Source organism: Halichoeres trimaculatus, unplaced genomic scaffold (assembly GCF_033239565.1).
Source record: "Halichoeres trimaculatus isolate MK-OKI-2021-1 unplaced genomic scaffold, fHalTri1.1 fHalTri1_scaffold_15, whole genome shotgun sequence".
NCBI classification, from domain to species: Eukaryota; Metazoa; Chordata; class Actinopteri; order Labriformes; family Labridae; genus Halichoeres; species Halichoeres trimaculatus.
In genome coordinates, this window is record NW_027437193.1 from 27,962,266 (window position 1) to 27,982,749 (window position 20,484).

The following is a 20,484-nucleotide window of genomic DNA, read 5'->3' on the forward strand; positions in this document are numbered from 1 at the left end:
TATTTTCTATAATTTTATGAATAAATAAATTAATTAAAATACATAAAATAAATACAAATGATTTAAAAACCAGGCTTTAGAATATGTAGGCACATCCTTAATACACATTGACAAACAATAAAACAGATACATATGCCTAAAAAAACACCTAGCTGTAATGTGATACTGTAGTCACGTGAAAGCAGGAAAAAACGCAGCAGGCTATGTTTTTCACTTCAGGTGAGCTGAGAGGAGGAGTTATGTTGGAACAAAGGATGTCACAACTTCCTTACCCTGTTGCAAAACAGTTCTAAGAGCTCCAAACTGAGTTCCTTGAAAGGGTCCATGATGTGATCAATAAACCAGTTTGAAACCAGGTGTTTTGTACTATGTGCCTGTGCGCGTGAACACATGTGACTACTTCACAAGATGAATGTAGAGAAGGATTAGTAAATAACACAGGTCTCCATCACCGAATCAAAAAGGGAGTTTATCTTTCATTAGAAACTACACAGCATGGAACATCAGTTATTTAAATTGACAGACAGGATATCAGTTATTGACGAATTCGAGAAAATGGACTTAGAGAACTAAGCAGATAGAATAAGGCATGGAAAGTTGATGTTTTCTTTCCTTCAGCATCTGCCAGTGTCACAACAACACAATCCCCAAACTTTGGGGGATACACTTGAAACGTTTCCATGAAACTCAGTCAACAGAGAACTGATTCTGACACGCTGTTGTGTTCAGTCTGTGTAATCCTAGTAAACTCCAAATTACTACAAAACTGCAAACAAACAGTTTTTGTGAATGTAATCCATCTTCACAGGTAGAAAGGCTGCCACCAGGTGTAGGCTTTGAGAAACTATGTGAGGAAAATATTGGCTCATAGCTTAATACTGGGTCCAAGTTTAAATGCATGTTTCTGCTGATAAGCTCTGTGATGCAGACAAATGTGTCCCTCTGCTGATTGGTTGTAACAGTTACAGATTGCATAGAGGTAGCAGAGGCAGAGATGAGCTGCTTCTGCCAGAAGACCTGACTCATCCCCACCCAACACACCTCTTTAAATGCTTTTTTCTACCTACCAGCCATTGAGCAATTGGTTAATGATCTTCTTGGAACTCCAGTTCAAGTCAAACATGGCTCATTAGACAAACAGAGTTAAGTGCTTCATGGCCATAAAGCGGAGTGTCAGGTTCTGTAAGCCTTTTATGTAACATGATGAAAATACAATACATATTGAAGATGTACTTATCTAAAAAGAGCACTAAAGATGCCTAAACATTAAAGCAAAAGGAAAAAAGGAAGAAATGCTTAAAGTTCTCAGTGGATCCAAATGGCAGTAAAGAAGCTCCTTTCACCTGGAAAAAATCACAAGTATCCATAAATCACTCTTAGCACCGACTCAGAAATGAAGTGCTTTAATAAACGCACAAAACACACACAAGAGCAAACACTCCACTCGTCAAATGCGCCTAATAGCAAATTTACATTTCCTCATAGCCATCACACATATTATTTGGAACAGAATGAATGAGAAGAAGAAACTGGGATGAAACAAACAAAAATCTGATGCTGCCAACAGTGAGAAAACAAAGGGTATGTACTTAAACATTCTCTCTGTGAAATGAGTTTTTTTTTTGTTTTGTTTTTTTTACAACCAAATGAGAGGTGTGCTGTAAAATCACACACTCTGTGTATCTTAAATTTATTTTTAAAACTGACTCATGTAATCTCACCAATGTGGATCAAATAAAGAGATTTTGATGTAGCCTTCCTTTTATGTTTTAGAGCCAAATCAGATCTTTGAACAAGTTTAATTGAATTATCTTTAACAAAACACTATGACAGGAAAATATATCTGTAATACTTAGATTTTTTTAATCATTACTGAGCAGTTACTTCTTATGATACTAATGTAGCCATACCAAGCTAACATAATTTGTTTGTAAATGCAGCCATTGATTATTAGACCAAAGCGGTTTTCTAACCTCATTAGTTTTGTCTGTAACATACTGAAATCCACATTTTAGGTTTATCACTGTCCCTTAAAGTCAGTTTTGAGGGGGTAAAAATGAATAAAAGGGATTCTTCAAAAAATATTATATTTATATATATATAATATTAAATATTGTCTTATAATAATAATTTGTAAGAAAAAAATGATTATAAAAACAATTCAAATTTAAGTCTGAGGGGTTGACAAAGTAAATGTCGTGCTCCATGGCACTGCACTTTCTCCAGATCTGGCCTCCCTAATAAATAACAAAAGGAAAGGAATCATCCCAGTAAAGTGCTTCAAAAAGGACGCATCTTTCACTGAAGAAATGAAATATTTAGACCTCAAAGTATTTTTTTAAGAAACTGTGACTTGGCTGAGTCTCCTGTGCTGCCGCAGCAGCTGCATTAGAGAGTCAGAGATCTCCCTGTACCTCAACCCGTACAGGTATGGAGCAAATGCCCTTGGCAGCAGTGTGAGAACACACATATTGACTGTGCTGATCCACACGCGAACATCATGACTAATGTCTTTCCTGTGGAAAAGAAAGAGCTCCATGGTGAAAACAAAGCCAGGGGCGAAGTAGAACAGGAGCAGGAGCCCGTGAGCCAGAAGTGTGACCCGGGCCCTGGAGAAGCGACTCTGCCAGATTCCCTGAGTCCTTGTGACCATGTAGAGCCGGATGTAGCAGTACAGTATGAGGAAGGTGCAGAGGAGAGCTGCTACAAAGAAGTAGATGTGGATCCCCACTGTTTTCTTGATTTCAATAAAGCGGAAGGAGATGATGGCCAGACACACAGCCACTCTGCCATGTGGGCTTCCTCTCCCATCCTCCATCACTATCACGAGCATGAAAGGATAGATGGCTGCCACCACCCATACCCCCACCAGTATGCAGTGGGTGCGTGCAGGTGGCAGAATATCATGGTAACGAAGAGGCCAACGAACCGCAGCATAGGTGTCCACCACCATGAGCGTGATTGTGAGGATGGCGCAGCAGTAGGTAGTGACAGTCAAAGCTGTGATGACCTCACAGAGCCGCCAGGAGATCTGCACATCCACAGCGTTACAGATCACAGTGGACAGGTTGAGGATGAGGAAGAGCATGTCAGCTGTCAGGGTGTTGGCCATCAGTAGATAACGTGTCTCCTGACGCAGGGCGCGGGACAGAAAAATACACGCCAAGAGTACAGGGTTGACCAGCAGGGTGGGCAGAGTGATGACAATGGACGGAATGAAAAAGAACTTAAGGTGCCACCTGTGCAGACTCTCCACCCATTCCTCTGTTAGGTTGGCAATGACGACTGATGATGTCATTTTGGTTCCTGAGTTTTGAGATGATGATCAGACTGAAGTGTGTGGATTGCTGCCTCTAGCTGCTTCCTGTGAACAAAAATAACATGTTTCAATTTGAAGAATCAGGATGATCCCACATTAAAATACAAGCACAATAATTCATATAGATGATTCTATAGACTGTTTATAACATGTAAATATTACATGGTTTTTAACAGCTGTTAACAAGCAGAAGTCTCTCCATTGAAAAAGTTAATCAAAAGCATGAGTACGTCACCGTCACGTTTCATAAGATGACTTTCTCCTCTTTGGTTATTTAGTCAAATCAAGGGGTCCATTCAGCTAAAATTCAAATAAAATATACCCTGTCTCTCTGGTTGTTACTTAGCAAATATATAAACAATGTAAATAAAGTGATGTAGTAAATAATAAACCCAACCCATTTTATAACATTCACTGCACTAAAGACATCAGAAAACCCTCACAGCTCGCTTTAACTGCAGACATAAAGTTTAATATTCACAAATTTGGCTTTATATTTGAGTGTTGTAGTACTCTAAATTAAACAGTTTAAATAGTCGTCTAAAGGAGGAATCAAAGAGCCATTCTATATCAGTTAACACGAGCTCAACCACCCATGATGAATTCAGAAAATGACTTGCCTCTGTCTGAGCTACAACACTTATCAATTAATTATTGATTGCTTTGGCTGTTTTTGATCGATTAAAGGTGAGTTTTTCTTACCTGATGTCCAGAACAGAGTAACCCCTGAGTGTGTCACATCCATTAGGATTAGGGCTTTTATAAATCAATGGCTGGTTCGTTTGTCTCGTCTGGTCCGTCGGCCTTATCTGATGCTCTCTTTGTTGACTCATACAGATAAAAGCAGGATGGAGAAAGCTGCAGCCACTTGGCTGTCACATAGTAACGGGGTGGAGCTTCCATTTGCTCAGCTTCCCAGCACATTCTCACTTTTTCAATGACTTCTACCCAAGCTGTTTTTAACTAAGATTGGAAGCAAGAGCTCATTGATTCCACTTAATTAGAGATTAATCTGAACGGTTTGACATGCCGCAAAAAAGTTTTATAAACACTTGAAGAAAGTTCAAAAATCATATTTTAATGAGGAAAATGAGGAATGTGAGCCATGTTTGTAGCTACAAGTTACCACTTGATGAACAAGCTCTGAAACTGTTACACTGAATTTTTCTGTCTTTCAAGTAATTTCTTTAGCAACAAAAGACAAACCGTGGTTCGAAAACATCCAAAACTAAATTCTTTGATTAATTATGGTTTATGATATCTCTTCTCTACTCCCAGATTATCTCTTTTTTCTCTTCCTGTATGCACTTTTCCCTTGAGCCTTTTCATCTTCCTCATCCTCTTCTTCATCGTCATTGTCACTTTCAGCTTCAATGCTGCCCATCTGCTCCTGCTCCTCACGCCATTCTCTCGCCATCATTCTTTTAAAAACATCATACTCCTCTGCTGACGCCATGGCAACATCTGTGAGAAAGGCGTCCTCGCTGACGTTGAGGATGCTCTCCAGTTTGGGGTTGATGATGAGAGTCTGTCCCTTCTTGTCTGGGGTCTCGTAGAGGCCCCTGCGCTCCAGAAAACAGTGTCGACACCGCAATTCGTCCAGAGTGAAACGAAATAATCTGGCCTTAACCATCTCTGCCTGTTTGACACCCATTCGGAAGTAAACGTACTGTGGAGAGAGGAGATGATATACACTGTTAAAATGATGAACAATAACCACTAGGTATAACAAAAGAACAAAACAAAACACAGAACTTAAGATAAAAAATGTAAACACAACAAAACCGTATTATCCTTAGTAACAAATAAAAAACTTTATGCACATCGAATCTTGATGAAAAAAAAAAAAAAAAAAACACTTCCCTTTATGAACATCAAACCTCCAGTGTTGGTATCATTATATAACTACTATCGCATTGAATGATGTCCAGGTTGAGTTTTGAGGAAGTCAATAAATCAGAAGGTACAGCGAGATACAAGTTTTACAATGAGAAAAGTTGCCTGAATGTAAACAGTTTCACACCAATCACATGAAAAATTAATACTTGGATATATGATTAATCATCCTGTTTGTATCATTTAATAATTAAAACACATCCTCCAAAAGCCCAAGTTTGCATCTTTGATTTACTTGTTTTTTTTTTTTTTCAACTGATGAACCACAGATTTAAACTATAAGCAAAAATCACAGAAGTTTAATGTTTGATACACTTATTACACTGCCTACTACTAATCAAAGTACAAGAAAGCATTCTGAAATTTAATGTCTTATAGGTAGGACTTCAAACCATCATTCTTTTCACGTCAATATGCTGACCTGAAACTTGTACTCCAGCTGACCAGTGTTTTCCACAACAACAGCAGGACTTTCTCTGAGGATGTCGGTGACCTGCTGGACTGTAAACAGGCACCTCTCTCTGAGGAACATCACCACATGTTTTACTGTCTTCAAAGGCACGGTGAGGATCTGGGGGTAATAGGCTACCACTCTTTGAAGACTGCCTGGGAAACAGATACAAGAACACATGAGTTTCACAGTCATACAGTTAACTTAACTGTCTTTGAGCATGAAGATCTTCTCACCTTCAACTAGCCCTAGCTTGCGCAGGTTGCCTATCCGCTGCTGAAGCAGAGACTCCTTCACAGTGAAGAGCTCAGGACATTTCTCCAGCAGTTTGAGCACACTGGAAGGATTGAGACCCAAAACAAACAGAGCTGTAAGAGTAGAAGGAGCGTATTTGGTGGTGTTTCCTCCACTGACTTTAGATATGACCTCAGAGATCTGCTCAGCCTGAGTGTCTGTGAATCCCAGGTCACGCAGGGAGTGGATGGACAGCTCTGTGGCTGGCTGCTTGGACTCAGAGGTTAGTTCACTGAAGTTGGGTAGTGTTGACTCTTGTGTACTCTGGCTACTGGAGGAACAGAGCGGTCTGCAGCGGATGCACAGAGGCTGGATGGTGCATGTCCCATGTCTTAATAGAGGAGAGGGGTATCTTCTTAGACCCCATATGAGAACCTGTAGTTAGAGATCGGAATGATAAGAAATCCCTGTTGTTTTAATACAGTCAGCAGTCACAACAGGGCAACTGTTTGTGTTAATGGAATGAATCAATTACAGAGGGGAAGTTGGTATAAGCTAATTAAGGAGTTCCGATGCCATTAGCTTTAAGTTGGAAGACAAGGAAGGTTACAGCAAATTTTAAGAGCTGTCAGATATATAAAACCAGTTTTCAATACGTGACAAAAGTGATAAACACAATTCTAACGTTTCAAAATATTTTAAGCGAGAATAGAATTAAAATAATCACATTTTTATCGCTTCTGTTTACCTTACGTGCAGCAGTTCGAGTACCCATGCTTGTCCGTCGTTTCTTTATTCCCGTCTCTCAACGTAGTCACAGCGGAGAAAACAAAGGTTCCGCTGTCGTTCACGCAACACAGCGCACCTCTCACCAGTTTAACTTTTTGACGAAAATGAGACAGAATTTGTGGCTGAATGAAATACTACTGTTTTCGAACAGTTAGTCTTAAGAAATGCCTGTTTATGTAAACAAGCTGTGAACAGATTGTGCATCTGCGTGTGTTGCGTACACTTTTAACAAATCTGCTTTATAATTTGATAAGGCCAAACAGGTAGGTTTTAAATATTTCCAGCATCAATTGTCAAAATATTCATTCAAAAAAAGGGGAAACTAAACAAAACGTAAAACACTAATCAGATTTTTTTGGGGGGGACTTCATGCTTACAATTCAGGTAGCACCCAATGTAAGCCTGACAGAATGATAAAAAATTTTCAACAGCTTTGGAAAAAACAGATTATGACACATTATTTTATTCTAAAAATATAAAAAAGAAAATAGTGTAAAATATTTATTGATGTTCAAATATACATAAAATATTGTAAATATACTTACAATCTGAACTAAAACATTCAAGATAAAAATAACACATTTACTAAACTAGTGTTAAATCAGTGAAACAAATCCCTTTAACTTCAGGCAAAACTATTTTTCTTTGTAGTTTCTCTGAGGTATTGAACACCAGGTTGGTGAGTTTTTGAGGCAAGGCTGAAAAAATCATTTCAGTCAAACCAGTGCCTCAAGACTTCCTATGAATCTTGATAATAAATAGAATATAGATAAAATAATAGGAATAACTTCTTTTACGTTGTGATTCTGTCACTAATTTATGTAACACTCCTACATATCAACAAGCATTTTTTGACAAAAAGCTCACAATCTCTAGCAAACTGTGTTTCCTTCATACAGATATGGCTCAGTGTGTTTCTAATAGATTTTTTGCTGACTGAGAAGCATTTGATTTAAGTTTTGGACTAGGACAAGCTTTTCTTTACTCTCTGTTTTCTCCACAACCATTTTCTAGGCGGTTGTTGGATTTTTAATCCTCATGGAGGTACTTCTGAAGCTCTGTTTCCAGGGCCACCATTGACAACCTGTCCTCTTCATCTTCTTCTTCATCGTCATCATCAGGAAGAGTCTCATCTTGCTGATCTGGGAATAAGTTTGGTCTATAATGCAGTTGTGGATCTGTCTCCTGGTGTTGTGGTGAACCTGTAAAAAGAGAGGACCCGAAGTTTGTTTCTGCCTGATCACCATTTTCACAAGCACAGCTGCAAGATTCTTTGGGTGAACACAAAAAACCCACTACGTGCAGTAGACCTGAAACGATACCTCGAATGATTCGAGGTACTCGATTACAAAAAATACTTGAGTAATTTTCTCCGCCTCGAGGAATCGTTTAATTTTAAAAAAGACCAAAGAGTGGTATTTCAAATAGAGCTGAGACCATATTAAGAGAGTTTTCAGACCCCTCAAGCTAACTCTTATACAAAATAGCAACTAGCAACAAATCTAGCTTCTTTTCTGGAGTTCGTAGACGAATGGGTCATTCTACGAAACAGATGCCATTTGGGTCCGCAACATTTGATGAGATGTACAAGGCACAAAAAATGTGTCAAAGTGTGTTTACAAATTTTGGAGCTACCAAAGCAAGTGCTCTTATTGACATGCTGTATCAGAAAATTATATTTCTTAAAGAGAAAAATTTTCATTTGAAAAATATATGCTCTTTAACCAAACAAAAATGTATTTTAACCGATTACTCGATTAATCAATGGGATTTTCAATGGGAATACTGGAATACTAAAATATTCAATAGCTGCAGCCCTAATGTGCAGTATATGTTTGACTGTCTCTAGAATCAAAGGCAGACAAAGCTTGTATTTACAATACAATAAAAAAAAGAATACTTATGTTTATTTACAGCTGTACCATAAGTCCCGAAGCATCAGTTTATCAGTGCTGTTAAAAAGTACTTACAGTAACTCTGAGATGTTGGGAACACCTCTGTCCAGCTGTACTCTGCCAAGGAAATGGGTTGGCTGATCCAGGTCTGTAGCAGCAGCTGGTCCAGAGTCATCCTCTGAGCAGCATCAGGGTGCAGGAGCCCATACAACAAAGCGTTCAATTCTGTGTACAAAGAGGCATTTCAGCTGGAAAAAAGTTTCAGAAAAGATGGGGTTTTCTCCTGTTCAATGAGAAAACTGTTTGCAGAGTCATACCCGGAGAGAGAGGAAATGGGGGCTTGAGTTTAGCCTGCAGGATCTCCTCCACACCACAGAAAGGGTTCTCACTGAAGAGTAGAGTGTAAAGCAGCACACCAAGAGACCACATCTCAAGTTCTGGACCTTCATAGCTAAAATAGAAACCCAGAGAAAAAGAAAAAGGTAATTTAATTACAATAACAGCACTGGCATCTCAAGGATCTGAACTCTTTTAAAAGCTACGCATTAGTTTAACAGTAGATCATAAAAGTTAATGGGCTAATAAAGTCAAACATGCTCTGACCTAGATAGTGTATTTATTTGTAGTGCTTTGAGTTTGCAATGTGAGCACAAGGACAGTGAGTCTACTTTAAACCTAACCCATCTGTATCTACGTTTCACGAGGGATAAATGTATCTTTTTATTAGATGGTGTAATGTACATACGGGTTCCCCTGAAGCACCTCTGGAGAGCAGTACTCCAGTGTGCCACAGAAATTATAAAAGAGCTTCCCAGGAGCCAGCATAGCAGCAGAGCCAAAGTCTATCAGACGAATGTGGAAACATTTGTCGATGATGATGTTCTCATCTTTTATGTCGCGGTGAAGGATGCTCTTGGTCCTCAGGTGGAAGACGGCGGCCACCAGCTGAGAGGAGACAGAAGACACAGTTTACCAGAGAACAAACACTAGCCACGGTTACATGAGGAGTTTTTCGTCTTTCCGAATGGAATCTTTCCGAATGACTTTTCCGAAAACAATAGTATACATGGAAAGGAATATTCCAATCTCTGGTCTACATGCGCTGCTATAATCAAACAGAATAGTCAATGGGGCATGCGCAGAAAAACGTAAACATCACAAGATTTATCAAAGCTGGAGGACGACAGTTTGTTTGTCACAGTGTTACAATACTCCGTATTGCGAGTTTGTCGTCCATCCAGTCTTGAAATTATGTTCATTTCTTTCAATGTTTGGATCAAAAACAAACTTTCAGCAGCAGTCCAGTGCTGATGGCTCGCCGCCATTTTTAAAGTTGAGGGACGTCTCTAGTTGTGCCTTACGTCAAACCTGAGCATGCGCCGAAAGAACGTACCCTAACAACTTTCCGTTTCAGTGGATACATAATACCGCAATCAGTTTGGGGAAAGGAATATTCCACCCCTGTGAAACCGATTAAATGTCCATTTGAATTGGCACTTTTCTTCTGGAATGCGGTGCACACAAAGGTTAAATTCTTTCCGTTTGTGCAAATAAACTGCATGCAAGCAGAATATTTTGGTCCATGTATACGTGGCTACTGTTGTCATATCTACCATATTGGCTCTTTTCATACCTGTCTGAAGATGTAGCTGGCCAGTGGCTCGTCCAGCCTCGGCTGCATGTCGATGAATTCAAAGAGGTCCAAACCATCTCCGTGCTTCTCCATCACCATCTGAAAATAACTCCCGTTTTCAAACACCTCCAGTACCTGAGAGACAGAAGGAGTGAGTGTTTATATATTTAGCATGACAGATTCAGATTTTGTTGTGTATTAAATGGTTCTTATGAGATGCTGCAGTTACTTTAACTATGTTGTGGTGCTGCACTCGAGTCAGTATGGCGATCTCCTGGCTGACTCGTCCCAGCATGGGATCGTCCACCCAGCAGTCACTCACGATCCTGGCCTTGCTAATGAACTTCACCACCACCTGCAAATACAGATACATCAGTGGAGTCATAACACAAAAACCATTTTTTTTTCCAAGAATTATAAACATGTTTTCACACAAACATTTCTGGACATGAACTGTGTTCATTTTCTGCATTCTCCATTTTTCTTACTTCCTGTCCATCACATCGCCTCAGAGCCTTCCAGACAAAACCAAAAGCTCCTTTTCCCACAGCTTTAAGAGGCTGGTACTCCTCTTCAAACTGCCCATCACAGGCTCGAGACTGCTCCAAGTCCATGGTGGAGCGCAAGACCTCTCCATGACTGGCCTCGCCAATCCTCTAAAGACAGAAAAAGAATGACAACTTTGAAGCAGATAAACACTATTTTAGGTTTGGATTTTCACTCACAGGTTTATGTGCTAATGATTTTTACTGCCACACCACTGACCTCCCCGAGACTGGATTCTGAAAGGTTGGGCAGTGATCTGTTTGTTTGAAACAGCACCCCCCGCTGTCCAGGCCTGCTCAACCACACACAGAACATGGAGCTTCCATCAGGGAGGTCGGCTCTGCACACATCACACTGCACATCTAGAGAGAAACAGGAGTACTGGTTTAAGTCTTTTTGCTTTGTGTCACATGGAAAGGAGATGTTAGAACAAAAAGTGGTCAAACCTATTCTCGTGCCATCTCTGTGGTACGCACTTCCCTCATATTTTCCCTCCATGATCTGCATACTCTCTGCTGACAGGTTGTGTCCACTCTCTTTCTGTCTCTTAGGCGTGGAGGTAGCAGGTATGTCTGTCATCGACTGACTTCCATCGTTCATTTGCCCACAGAACTCTTGACTCTTACTCTTATGAATTGTAGAAAGAGCAGCCCACTGATCCTGCTCGCCTCGATCTTTTTCTTCTTGCAATTCACTCAAGCCATTTTTAGCCTCTACGCCAGTGTTTGCGCTTTGAGCTGGTTCTGTTTCCTGGTCGGATTCTACCACACAAAGGGAGGGAGTACGCAGGAGCTCAGCTGTGTCACAGGATATCAAGGAGTGTTGGATATCGCCATTGTAGCCTCCGCCACTGAGCAGCTCTATACTACTGCTCAGGTCGAGAGCAGCCATGGAACGGGTCACAAGGTCACCATGGCTGTTCAGGTCCAGGTAACAGCTGGCTGATTCTATGACGTGTGCTGAGCGGGAATCTTCTGTTTGTCCTGGATCAGAAGCACCATGGCCAAGAAACTTTTCACAGAAACCAGAGGACGACCTGGGAAATAGAGTTTGCATTGACCAATGACAGAGACTAACATATCTAGTAGGCACTGGGAGCTCAAGTTGATTATTTGTGGAAAAAAATATAATGATGAATGATTTTAAGTTGAAGAAGGCATCTTGCAAACTTACCTGCTCTCCAGGGAGATAACCTCAAAGCTGGAGTTTTGAAGAACCGACCCACATGAGCATTGTTCTTTGCCTGCATCTGTAAATAGGCCCCCCACTCTGCCTACAACAGGACTGTTTTCACAGGGTGAGCCTAAAAAGATTAAAGAGTTCAACAAAAACTCAGAAAAAATGATGAATACTTTCTGAAAGCCTGCTCTCTTGTTTCTTATTGATAAGCTACCAGTTATGCTCCCAAATGACGGTTCAGCAGTTTCTTGGTTGAAAGGAAAACCTGCAAATCAACAGTGAAAACCTACAACAGTTCTTCTACATCATACCTGGAATGATCCTGATGGCTGGCGGAGTACTTCTACGTTCTCCTGCGGGCTGCTGTTTTTGGCTACTGTGCTGTTCGTTGGTGGAAACCACAGAGAAGGTGTCGTTTTCTGGAGGTTCCACCCAGGTGAATGTCTTGAGGAGTGCCTGGGTGGTATCAGGACTGTCCAACTGACCACTACAGGGAGCCACCTGTGCGGCCTGCTCCAGCAGCTCTGCAGTGTCATCCGCCCTAGAGAAAGAATTGGGACTTTAATCTGTGAGGTGCACGGCCATTAAAGCCCAAACAGGAATGTATGATGTCATAATTACACAAGAAACGGAAAACACTGACATGTAGCAACACACAGTTCACTATGAATGCTCTTTTTTTTATCATTATTAAGATGTGCACACACACACAACGAATGTTCAGACCTCCAGCAGGTCCTGTTGAATAAGCTAAAAGCTAAAATTTGTCTCTATCAAAAGAGTGATTAATATCTTATTGGCTAATGAGAATAAGTCCAAAGATGTATTTTTAACAAATCATATCCATGTATATTGTATAGGGATGCCCAGATATTACATTTTCACTTCCGATAAGATACCGATAATACAGCATTGAGTATTGGCCGATACCGATATTAATCGGATACGATATCAGCATTAAACATGCATACTTTTATTACTTATTTTGTAGTATGTCTGTCATGTTAGAAAAGGCCTGATTGAGTGATATTATTCAAACAAAGAACAGTAGTCAGCAACAGTAGGTATGAGGAAAAACTGACCCATTTATTATTAACCAATGGGAAACAGAAACTGCTTATATCGGAGATTTAAGATGAATTCCGATACAATTCCGATACTTGTTTTTTTGCTGATATCAGTCCGATATCCGATATCAATATCAGACTGGGACACCTCTAATACTGTAGATGTGAGTGGAGCTTTATGCAACAGTGAACCATTATCTTCTGTAAAGTTTTGTAAAGATTTCTGTTGATAATTTCCTTAAAGAACAAACACTTTCTTATGTGTCCTTAGTACCTTAAACTCAGGTCTCTCATCAACTCTCAAAAATGTTATCAGTTGCATTATACTGTGAGCAAGAATATCTTGTTAGAACAAACATGCACTTACATTCTTTGGCCAGCAGATGGAATGAAAGAGCTGTGTTTAAAAAAATGACAATACAAATCTGGAATTGTCCTCTTCCATTCCTTACATAGAGGATTATTGATTTACTTAAGTCATGTAAAAATGAAGTAAAAGAAGTTAAATCTTCTGTTTAGGAGTAAAAAAAACTTGGACCAAATTTGGTGATTCGGCAAACCTGACACACATAAAGAGTTTATGGATGCACGATATTGGATTTTTGCAGATACCCGATATGCCAATATATCGAAACCCCTTTTGGCCGATACCGATAACGATAATCACAAGTTTGTTTGTTTTTTTCACTGTAAAGAAAGCTAAGTCTATCCTGTACGGGAAGGAATTTATATGTTACTCTTATTGTGACGGTCTTATTTGTTTAAGAAACACACATAAAACAAGACAAAAAACATTTGATTTTACCATAAATAAGAAATGTATTATTTTTCAAACTCAAGACATTCAGTATTGAAATACAGAAAAATAATTTCTTTAGATCACATGAACTTTAAATGTACAATGCATTTTTAAACATAACCAAGTTGCATTTGATTATTTTAGAGCTACTGTAACAACCTGGAGACAGACACAGAGCTCTGCAGTGCAAATAAATGAAGTGCTACATTTTATTTAAGGAGCTTATTTTTCAGATGGAAAATAATAATAACGTTTTTAAGCTTTTATCAGCCGATACCGTTATTGTGCCGATAATATCGTGCATCCCTAAAAGAGTTTTTGTATTCCTACTTGGGGGTTTAAGACACAATGGCTGAAACAAGAGCTTAGAGTATGAACTGTTATTGAACAAGCTTTAAATTGAATTAAATGACATTTTATCTGTAAGCTTCCATAAGTCAAAACAGTTTATCCATCAAACTGAAAGAAATATGATATGGTATGTGTAAAGACAAAAGTATTTGGGAAGATTACAGCAGTGTTATAAAGTCTACCTGTCTTTATTCTTAAAGACAGGTAGACCTTTATTTATGAAGCATCAACATTGGTCTAATTTCTGCAGTTCTTGTTTGCCATCTCTCTTTCTTCAATTTACGTATTACACATTTGTTTAACCTGCCGTGTTTGTGGGCTTCCTCTGGGAACCCCGCATTTCTATGGTTTCACGTCACATTAAAATGAACTCTGGGTAATTCCCCCACGGTAAGTCTGCAACCATGCTGACTCACGGAAATGGTGCAGTAAGGGCTCATAAAGTCAGCAAGAGATCCCTCACGCACTTTGTGATTTGACAGTGGGACAGTCCTAGGCTCTCATGAACTCTGCAGGAGTGCATCTCAAAGTCAGTGGCTGTGTGAGTGTGGACAATGGGGTTGACAATGGGGGAGATTTCAGGTTTACAGCCAGCCATCTTTAATACACATGCTTTGAGGTGCCAAAATGTTGACACAGCAGCTTTTAATATTCTTCCGTTAAGAGTGTCTGCATGGATGGCATTTTATGCACAATTGGTAACATTCCCACCCCAGGCTTTCAGGTGATTTAAGAATATAAGAATATTCATATGCACTGCAACCTACATTACCACACGCGTGGATGTGACAGCAGGAGGAGAGAGGGTAGACAAAGCGCCCTGTTTGTCCAGCCTTGTGCTGGTTCCAGTGAAGATCCTTCCTCTTCCTGTGGGGGTTCTTCCCAGGGCGGCATGATTCACCGTGGCCATGTCACCAGCTACAAGTGAAGAAGGGTCTAAGATAGTGACAGGAGGAGGATTTATTGAATTATTCACAATGGAAACACAGACAACAAGAGCGCTAACACACCTAAAAAGTACCACCAAAGGTACAGTATGACACAGTTTAATCAATCACACATATCTAACACACATGTGATTATTATTTTTTATTTTGAAACTGAGCTTTCAAAAGCACAACTAGAGGATAAGTAATGGACAAACATCGGCTCAGTCAGATTAAAAGGGCTGTTATAACTTAGCTTGTAGCAGGGATAATGGCTCAGATACTTCATATAGATGTAGACAAAGGCTTGCCCCTGTGTCTTTTACCTTTAAGCTACCCTTTGTCTTAGTCCCTTCCTCCACAACTCCTGTATATCAGTTTTTTAATCAGCTGTCCTGTTTCATGCACTGTAAATAAATAAGTACAAACTCTTACCAGTATTCCCTGATACTTTGGATGAGGCTGCACTTTTACCAGCTTCTGCTTTAGAGTCAGAGAAGGAGCTGGCCTTTCTGTCTGACTGTGACAACCACCCATAGAAACCAGGCATCAGAAAAGTGACGCTCTGTTGATGACAAACAGCGTTGGCACACTCAACAATCCCCATGTCCATCCAGACTGTTCTGTTTTGCTAGTGATGATACTTAACCTTTCTCAGCAACTCATCCTTTGTGTAGCCAAACACACTGAGAGCCAGGTGGTCGTGGATGCTGTGGATAGAACCATCAGGGTAAAGGAGGAGGAGATCACTCAGAGGAGCAAACACCCAAATGTTTCCATAGTACTCCAGAGCAGGACTGGGGGAAAGGACACTTTCTGCTCTAACATCTAAAAGAATGGAGGGGAAAAAAGGAACAATAAGTTACACAACTCCTCTTTAGCTAGGATGTAACAGCAGTTTATCTCCAAAGCAGCAGAAGTCAGTTTTAATTTCGTCTTTCTGATGATGCAGTATGACATCAGTGTGTTTTTGGTCCACTAATGTGTCTGTCCCTTTTAACTTTTTTTCATAAGTAGAAATCCTATATGTTTATAATTATACACATGGTAATGTTTGCAACTGCATATAAACACAGAGGATTAAACACCAGCGTCTCCAGAAATAATCTACATTTTTTCTAATCCCTCTCTGACCTTGTATTAAGACCCTGCACCACAAGCATCCTCACCTGCAGAAAGATCTCTTTCACAAGGTATCTCACTGTCTTCTGATTTGCAGGCAGAGCTGGTGAGAGGTGAGCTGGGCGGCTTTTTCTCTGCATTTGATCTTCCAAGAGTCTCTGTTGAACGTGCACAACCTGTCCCATTGTTTTGGTGATGAGATTTCCCACATGTAACTGCCCCTTCCAGTTTGATGCACAATGGGACCGCTGAACCACCTTTACTTTTACCACACACTCTCTGAACCCTCAGCATCTGAAAGAAGAAAACAAAAGCACCGTCAGATTTTAAAAGAAAAACACACAAGCTTATAGACTGTGGCATATACATTCTTGTCTGCCACCCTAAGACAACTAAGAAGCACATTTGAAACTTGAAAGAAAGCTTATAGAGTAGACATGCACAGATCGATTGGTGCCGATTTCCTTAATTTTGAGTGATCGGTGACTGGTCCATCCTTACATATGAAACTGATCGTATATACCTCCGGCTTTTTGCCCTAAAACCCAAAATTCAGGACACTTTATTGGTTGTTTAATAGGGATGCACAATATGATAAAAGCTTAAAAACACATTTATTGGTATCGGCAGATATGAAAATTTCTGCCGATAAGCTCAGCCGATAAGGTGCTATACAGTTAGGATTATTATTATTTTCCATCTGAAAAATAAGCTCCTTAAATAAAATGTAGCACTTCATTTATTTGCACTGCAGAGCTCTGTGTCTGTCACCAGGTTGTTACAGTAGCTCTAAAATAATCAAATGCAACTTGGTTATGTTTAAAAATGCATTGTACATTTAAAGTTCATGTGATCTAAAGAAATTATTTTTCTGTATTTCAATACTGAATGTCTTGGGTTTGAAAAAATAATACATTTCTTATTTATGGTAAAATCAAATGTTTTTTGTCTTGTTTTATGTGTGTTTCTTAAACAAATAAGACCGTCACAATAAGAGTAACATATAAATTCCAGTACAGGATAGACTTAGCTTTCTTTACAGTGAAAAAAAACCAAACAAACTTGTGATTATCGGTATCGGTCAAAAGGGGTTTCGATATATCGGCATATCGGGTATCTGCAAATTTCCAATATCGTGCATCCCTATTAAGTTAAACATAAAGATTTTATTTTTTTCACAGGTATTGTTCAATAATTTTCAATAAAATAAAATTGGAACACTGAAGGTATAGGCTGTCAGTTACAAAAAATAAAAATCAGTATCGGCCCAAATCGGTGTCGGCAGGTCAGGCTTTTTAAAGAGCGGTGATTGGCCAGAAAACTGTGATCGGCGCACCCCTATTATAGAGGGAATCTGTTCATAGCAGAGTGGGGCAGTATTTTGTGCTGCAGTGTGCTTACCTTGGGCAGTATGTGACTGTGGAAGGGCATTTGTAAAGAGGGGATTATGTCTTTGACAAATGTCCCTTTTAAGTCATCTGTATGTTGGTACCCATGGAGTTGGGCAAACGCCAAGTCACAAGATAGGATGCTGCCCTAGAAAGGCATTAAAGGTGTTAATTAGGATGTTTTGTGAGAATACTGCACATGTTTACCTATACATGACTGTGATAACAAAAAGGGAACAAAAATGATGTACTAACATCTTGAGAGAATGACAGGGAGGCTGATACTCTTTCCACAATATCCATCACAATACAACATTGCTCTTCATTCTGTGACTGCCTGTAGGTACAGATTGATACTGGGACCTCTCCAGAGGATGTCACAACATCCACCTACAAGAAAAGCAAGATATTTGACATTTAACAAATTATTAAACATGAACAGACACAGCGGTCTGGCTGAAAAGCTCATGATAGAAGATTATAATCTTCATACCTTGAAAATCAAATAGTTAATGAGTCAGAAAATCTTACCACTTTTCCAGACACAGCCACAACAGTTCCATCCATGAGCAGAAAATATTCTTCCAATGCATCTTCCAGGACCTGATTGGTTTTCTTTATGATACAGGACAGCTCTTGTCCAATAAGCTCATTGGTGGTGCACTCAAACAGTTTACATGCTTGTTCATTTGCTGACAAAATCTGGAAAAGGACAAAAAAAACCCAAACATGTTTATGATAGCCTCTGGTTGCAGTACTGGTGGGGAAAACTCTTCTGCAAAAGCTTGCATTGAGTGCACTAACAATACCTGTCTGGATTTAAAGTCAACAGTTAGAATGACTTTGTTGGGGTTGAGGGCAGACAGGGATCCAGGAAGGTCAAATTCTCCAGAGATTAATTGGTCTATTAAACTATCCTCTTTCTCCATCTTGGAGCATGGACGTGGCAAGGAGACAGCAGAAACTGGAGAGCAATGATGCAAGCTTTGGATTTGGTGGTTTCTCTCTGCCACAGATGTGCAAACATCTTCAATTTCGCCTGTTTGTGAAAATAAAAGAGAGCTACACTTTAAGAATCCCGTATTCATGTTGTGTTGTGTCATTTATTTTTTTCCACATTTACAGCCAACACACTCACCTCTTAAGGAACCAGGACAATAGCGATGTTTCAAAGCCAGGAGGCTTTTCTTGTGCAGGGGTCTCCGAGTACATGGGTAGGATTTATTCAGGTCAGAGTCAGTTTCCAGGAACTCAGAGAAGAGATTGGGCACCACACAAATAGTGTCGCCTTTACCTCTGCTACCTTGGCTCGCCCCATGCTTAGCCTCAGTCGACATCGACATTGCTGTGTTGACAGAGAAGAAATAAACTGCAGTATTTTTATCAACATGTGCACCAAAGTTTAAGTGATTATAGATGTGTCTTATTGGTGTAATGTGGGAAGGTCTGTTTTAAATAAAGGTAATACGACACTCACCACAGCAGAAAGAAGGAGGGCACCGCAGTTTCAGTTGATGCTAGTTGACAAGGTAACGTTAACTCCCCTGCTATACGTGGCTAACTAGCCATCTGCTAACCCTGCTAAAAACAAACGCTGCCGTGCTCTGTTTGGTTCTGTAACACCCGAATAACCGCTGTAACTGGCACGGCTGTGTTTCGAGATAGCCTTTCTAGAAAGTGGGCAAACCAGTATCAGGCTTCTACCCCCACAGTCAGGATAAAACAAAATTGTATAACTATCGAGTTATGGTGTATACAGCGGTTTTTGTATAAGGCGGGCTTCGAGTGCCGAATATATTTGAGGTGCCTCCCGGTGGCCAATCAGTATCACGTCTCCAAATACGAACAGCTCATTGGACCGTTAACCGGAAATGTCAACCTTTGCTGCCATGGAAACCGCGACACGAACAAGCTAAATGAAAAATATAACAAATGTTCACACGGTAAAACTGCCTTTTTATGAATGGGCATTCGAAAGCAAAGAAACAGCTATTCTGTTTAACACCTCATGATTAAAAAAGGCAAGTTACGCTCAAACTGCTATAGTGGGGTGCCTATAAGCACTTACTCATTTCAAATTGATGCAGAAGATTTGTTTTCTGCTCCAAATTAAAGATAAAGGTCTACAGCACTTTTTAGTCTGAGGGTCATGGAACCAGATACACACTCACTGGCCACTCTATTAGGTTCACCTTGCTAGTACCAGGTTGGACCCCTTTTGCCTTCAGAACTGCCTTAATCCCTTGTGGCATAGATTCAACAAGGTACTGGAAACATTCCTCAGAGAGTTTGGTCCATATTGACATGATAGCATCACACAGTTGCTGCAGATTTGTCGGCTGAACATCCATGATGAGAATCTCCCGTTCCACCACATCCCAAGGGTGCTCTATTGGATTGAGATCTGGGGACTGTGGAGGCCGTTGGAGTACAGGGAACTCATTGTCATGTTGAAGAAAGCAGTCTGAGATGATTCCAGCTTTATGACATGGAGCGGTATCCTGCTGGAAGTAGCCATCAGAGGATGGGTACACTGTGCTCATGAAGGGATGGACATGTTCAACAACAATACTCAGGTTTTTTTGAAGACCATTTTGTAAGCTCTTCATTTTTTCCTAATTGTCTTTGGCAATCCCAAAATTACAACCCATTGCACAGGCTTGTAAAATCTTGTCAGGGGCTCATTTAGCAGCAGATACACTTAATTGCGAAACTCAATAGTTTTTCAAAGTGGGGGTCCATCAAACCTATAATACCTTACATTCTTCTGAATATTTCAAAGACAATTTGGGGTGGAAATCTAATAATTCAAAAAGAAAAAAACCCCACAACTTTTGTTGAAAAATTGAAATTCAACACCCTGCATAGAGTCCTCTTTTTATTAAGATT

At 39.9% G+C, this 20,484-nt stretch overlaps 3 protein-coding genes across 4 annotated transcripts; all 3 read right to left on the reverse strand.

Annotated features, from left to right (window-relative positions):
* Positions 1-2,052: 2,052 nt before the first annotated feature.
* Positions 2,053-4,277, reverse strand: LOC141804432 (putative G-protein coupled receptor 148). The gene is made up of 2 exons (XM_074688850.1): positions 4,022-4,277; positions 2,053-3,364 (listed from the first exon to the last, which is right to left on the reverse strand). Exon 2 carries the CDS (start codon positions 3,296-3,298, stop codon positions 2,339-2,341), a length of 960 nt encoding a protein of 319 aa, XP_074544951.1. The 5' UTR covers positions 3,299-3,364; positions 4,022-4,277; the 3' UTR covers positions 2,053-2,338.
* Positions 4,278-4,376: 99 nt separating this feature from the next.
* Positions 4,377-6,743, reverse strand: mterf4 (mitochondrial transcription termination factor 4). Its single transcript, XM_074688848.1, has 4 exons — positions 6,649-6,743; positions 5,903-6,335; positions 5,637-5,821; positions 4,377-4,988 (listed from the first exon to the last, which is right to left on the reverse strand). Exons 1-4 carry the CDS (start codon positions 6,673-6,675, stop codon positions 4,599-4,601), a joined length of 1,035 nt encoding a protein of 344 aa, XP_074544949.1. The 5' UTR covers positions 6,676-6,743; the 3' UTR covers positions 4,377-4,598.
* A 431-nt stretch (positions 6,744-7,174) lies between these two features.
* On the reverse strand, positions 7,175-19,402 carry pask (PAS domain containing serine/threonine kinase). Of its 2 annotated transcripts, none has more exons than XM_074689550.1 (21): positions 19,073-19,402; positions 18,734-18,964; positions 18,405-18,634; positions 18,127-18,297; positions 17,851-17,985; positions 17,609-17,743; positions 16,255-16,501; positions 15,735-15,913; positions 15,521-15,650; positions 14,927-15,095; positions 12,254-12,483; positions 11,937-12,066; positions 11,210-11,799; positions 10,983-11,125; positions 10,706-10,873; positions 10,447-10,572; positions 10,218-10,352; positions 9,330-9,529; positions 8,902-9,035; positions 8,660-8,809; positions 7,175-7,891 (listed from the first exon to the last, which is right to left on the reverse strand). In XM_074689550.1, exons 2-21 carry the CDS (start codon positions 18,936-18,938, stop codon positions 7,719-7,721), a joined length of 3,780 nt encoding a protein of 1,259 aa, XP_074545651.1. In that variant the 5' UTR covers positions 18,939-18,964; positions 19,073-19,402; the 3' UTR covers positions 7,175-7,718. The 2 variants fall into 2 exon arrangements, with proteins under 2 accessions (XP_074545651.1, XP_074545650.1); XM_074689549.1 differs by having other exon boundaries at positions 7,176-7,891; positions 18,734-18,940.
* Between the last annotated feature and the right edge of the window lie 1,082 nt (positions 19,403-20,484).